This window comes from Halichoerus grypus, chromosome 10 (assembly GCF_964656455.1).
Source record: "Halichoerus grypus chromosome 10, mHalGry1.hap1.1, whole genome shotgun sequence".
In the NCBI taxonomy this organism is placed as follows: domain Eukaryota; kingdom Metazoa; phylum Chordata; class Mammalia; order Carnivora; family Phocidae; genus Halichoerus; species Halichoerus grypus.
Window position 1 is genome coordinate 91177519 of NC_135721.1, and position 4398 is coordinate 91181916.

The following is a 4398-nucleotide window of genomic DNA, read 5'->3' on the forward strand; positions in this document are numbered from 1 at the left end:
AGTATGCATTTTCCCTAGGGAGGTTGCTTTCCATCTCCCACAAGGCTGGCTCTTGGCAATTCTTCCTTTTCAACTCTGTCCTTATCTCAGTGGCCTTCACCCTACTGTTGTGTCCTGGAGTCACCTTCCACTTCTACCTCTTAGTCTTGTGTCCTTGTTTTAGCCTCTGATACTGGGGCCTCCAAATGATATATCTCACCAGTGAGGTGGTGATGGAGGGGTTGTGGCTGGGACTCAGCTACAGGGGACCCCCTCCCTCACATTGTGGTTCTTACCAACCCACCCTGCCTGGGGCTGGTCCTCTCCCTTGGAGAGCAGGCACATTTTGCAGATTTGGTGGAGAAGGCAGAGTAACAGATTGAAGGAACAGAGTGTAATAACAGAGAGGAGGCCTGGAAGCAAGAGTTATTTTGGAGCCAGTGAATTGGAACAATGCCTAAGGGACACTTGGGTAGGGCCCTGAGCTGGGAAGGGCAAAGGCCATGTGTGCCCAGACCCCTGCAATCATGACACACTGGCAGTGTAGGTGGGCCCTGCCCTGGACCATGCTCCTGCTTCTCTTAGTTTTCCAGCTCCTAGTTATTCACAGATGGAATTCCCAAGAGGAGAAAGACAGTGACATGGAAAGTCATTTCCCTGCCACTGTGGAGTATGCCTTACACATATTCAACCTGCAGAGCAAGGACACGAAGGCCTACAGACTGGTGCACATCCTAAATTCCTGGAAAGAGCAGGTAGGTAACCATATTTTTTGACATAATGACCTGCATTTGCTATAGTCAAGGCCAGGGGATCTTGTTCACCGTCTGAAGTCCATAAAATACAGTGAAAATACAACTGTCCAATTAGTGTTAGTTTTATAGAAGAAATAATTTGGAAATTAAACACCCTAGTCAGGGTCCATTCACATGTAAGACATATTTTCAATATTCATCATTTTATGACATTATTTAATGACTAATACCTCAAAATCTGGACTATGAGGTGATAAAGATCCTGAGTAAGAAAAGGCCCAAAGAGGAGATCAGTTGGGGAAATATTCTAAGAAAACAAATACAAAAAGATCATTAGCAAACAGAGAAACAGACATAGAGAGAGGTGGCTTGAGAATCCAGGGAGTGAGGATTCTTCTTCATCCAGAGCAGAGCTTCTCTGGTCTCTTCCCTATGGTCTCCACCTAAGGGAATAGATGTTACTCTACACTCTTCCCAGAGCATTGTCCTTGTAATGGGAGTGTCTACAGAATGCATCCAGGAATGCTATTTTCACATGGGCTACATCAGGAGCAGGTCTAGTCATTTGTGTATAGGTAGGTGTGTGTAAGTGTGTGTGTGTGTGTGTGTGTGTGTGTGTAAAGGTGTGTGTAAAGGTGAGTATGAGTAGTTATGAGTGGGTATATGTCCATGAATGAGTGTGTGTATGAGTGTGTTTGAGTGTACCAATGAGTGTGAGAGTGTATATTGTAAGTATGAGGTTTTGAGTGAGTATGTGTCCGTGAGTGGGTGTGGGTGTAGGTGAGGGTGTGTCAGTGAGCATGTATAGTATTGTGAAAGTGTGAGAACGTGTGTAAGCACACCCATTTTGTGTTAATGTGAATGTGTCTGTGAGTGTGTGTAGGTGTGGGTGTGAGTGTGAGTGTCAGTGAGCATGTGTATGTGTGTGTGTGAGTGTGTATATGTATGTCCTAGTGTGTATGTGTGAGTGTGCTTGTGTTGGGGGCCCAGGGCATTCCTCTCTCCCTTTGGACCTCTGCCCTGAGAGTCTGAGGAAAGGACAGTGGGAGCTCCATCCTGCACGGAACTCCAGCCTCTGTGAACACTGCCAGGCCAGGTCCTGTCTGGGTCTGCAGCCTGAGCTCTCTCAGGCTGGACCTCTGCTCTGGGCTCCCTAGATATGCACTCACACTGAGTTTGGGGTGGGGGAGTAGTGGAGGATGGAGTAGCGGTATGGATGGAATGAAGTAGAATGGGGTGGAGAAGAGTACAAAAAATTTTAGAAGGCACTTTGTAATAGGACAAGAGGTATCATTGTGTGTGTGTGTGCGCATGTGTGCACATGTGAGTGTTCCAGCAGCACTGCAGGGCATCTTCCTGTTCTCAGGCAGGTGAAAGGTGTCACAATGGGGTTGTAGAAGAGTCTCCCACTCTGGGGCTGGCACTACTCAGCAAAATCTTGCAGAGCAAACACCTTCCTAAGCACTCAGCACCTAACCCCGGGGAGTGCTGTTGTAGCTTCAGAGGCATGCTGGAAGTCAGGATGGGTCTCCCTGGGGCACTTGCGGACATGGGGCTTTAGGGTGTGATGTATGAATGGTGTGTTCCCAGGCCAGCATCTACCCTGGGTCTCACAGCAAACGCGGGCCTCTTTGCTTGAATTCCCCAAGCTTGGCTTTACCCCCAGGAAGCTGTTCCAGGTCCAGCTCCCTACGGGGAGGAGTGTTTGGGACTCTCCCTACACTGCATGGATCTACACTAGCAGCTCTTAATGGAACCAAGAAAGGTGTTCCCACTGTAATGTCTCCATGTACCACAGATAGAAGATGACCTGGCGTTCTCCATGGAGCTGGAGCTTCGCAGAACCAAATGTGGGAAATTTGACGAAGACATTGACAACTATCCCTTTCAAGAAAGCTCAGAGCTGAACGATGTAAGACACACAGCAGATCCCTCGGGTCACAGAGCTGAGGCTGCAGCTTGGGACAGACGGGGAGGTGAAGCCATTCCTAGGGACACAGATGAGTGAGGCTGCAGGCCCTACCTTGCTCGCTGCTGGTGCTGCAGTAGGAGCCCAGCCAGACAGGGACAGGCCATCTTCAGGGTGCACTTGTAGCCCCTGGTCAATCTGGGAACTAACTCTGCCCACTCACCTCATTCCAGCTGCCTGGCTCCCAGGCCACACCAGTGTCAGATTGCTCCTGGCCATGAGGGTCTAGGTCTCCTGAGGCTGAGACAGGATGCCCCTTCTCTGAGCTTTATCCACCTCTCTTCCTGCCTTCAGGAGAAGGAGCATGTTGGGGTGGACAACATCACCTTTGCCCCTGTGGCTCTTTTGAGGTTTTGCTGGCTCTGTTGAGAGCCTGAGGTTATGAGGGTTGAGGAGCAGCCCATTGCCCTCCCTCTCATGCCCTGACCTGGGTCCCACTGATTTATAAGCTGTTGCTCCAGGGGAAAAGGTCAAGGTGAACCCCAACTCTGGGCCACCCCACCTAGGGTGAGGGGTTCCTCTGAGTGAGATAGCACCCCCTGGGAAAGAGCACCCCAATGCTGTACTAGGGCATAGGTCACACTGGGTCAGCCTAAGTGTTGCCCTGGAAACCACAGGGCTAACGATGAGGAATTGGCACAGAAGCCCCTGAGGTCAGGACAAGGTCCCAGGTCCAGAACAAGCAGGATTCAGGTGGGGCTGCACCTGACGGCCACAGCCTGCCTTCCCAGGTGCTTACCCCAGGATGGGTGTTTGGGATGTGTGCTGTGTTCAGAGTTGGATTGTTTCCCACTACTCTCCACCCACCCTCCATCCCTGTGCTTGTCCCCTCAGACTTTCAACTGCTTCTATACCATTGGTACTGTGCTGGGAAACAACCTTCTATCTCCTGCACAAGACCTGCTTAGAGGGCTTCCACTGAATGATACCATACCCTGCCTGGCTCTGACTGTTCTCCTGGATCCAATGTTTCTCTGTAGGTGTCTCTTCAGTGGCTGTGCAACACCAGGCTCTGTTTGTTCTCTGTCTGGGTCTCTGTTCTCTGTCTGGGTCTCACTCCAAGGCATTATGGAAATTCTTCATTGTCCATTTTCATCCTGTAGAATAGATCATTAAACATTAGCATTTCAAGAAGCTTTGTGTGGCATTGGTTCCAGACAGAGGGGCTGGGTAAGTGAAGGACTCATCTTAACAGGGAAGTCAGGTGGGCCCAGGATGGGTTCTCTTCCCTCTCAGACCTCCGGGGTCATCTTCCAGGTGGCCCAACCTGGAAGCCCAGGTGCTTCTGTTTCTGGGCTCACAGAGGTACAATGACCATGACCCAGCAGAGTACTCAGAATGCAAGATAGACTCAGACAAGCCCTCATGCCCTCAGGACACATGTGGCCCTTGTCTTGGGAATCTTCTAAAAGAGGACTTGGGAATCTTCTAAAAGAGGACTTGGCAAACTTTTTCTGTAAGTGTAACTATTTTGGCCTTTTCGGGCCATATGGCCTGTTCTCAACTCCCTAATGTTGCCTTGAAAGTACCATAGACAATACGAACACAAATAAGAGTGTTGTGTTCCAGTCAGACTATATTTATACATACAGACAGGGGCAGCGCTTGGTCTGGGGTCATGGTTCCCCTCTTCCAACCAGCCATCCCTCTGGTGTCCATGCAGTTGGACCACCCAGTACCTAACACTTCCCATTC

At 50.0% G+C, this 4398-nt stretch overlaps 1 protein-coding gene across 1 annotated transcript; it reads left to right on the plus strand.

Annotated features, from left to right (window-relative positions):
• Window positions 1-545: 545 nt before the first annotated feature.
• On the plus strand, window positions 546-3625 carry LOC118534878 (cystatin-9-like). The gene is given in 4 exon segments (XM_036090956.2): window positions 546-738; window positions 2537-2646; window positions 3538-3566; window positions 3568-3625. Coding segments are annotated over 4 exon segments (390 nt in total).
• Window positions 3626-4398: the final 773 nt, after the last annotated feature.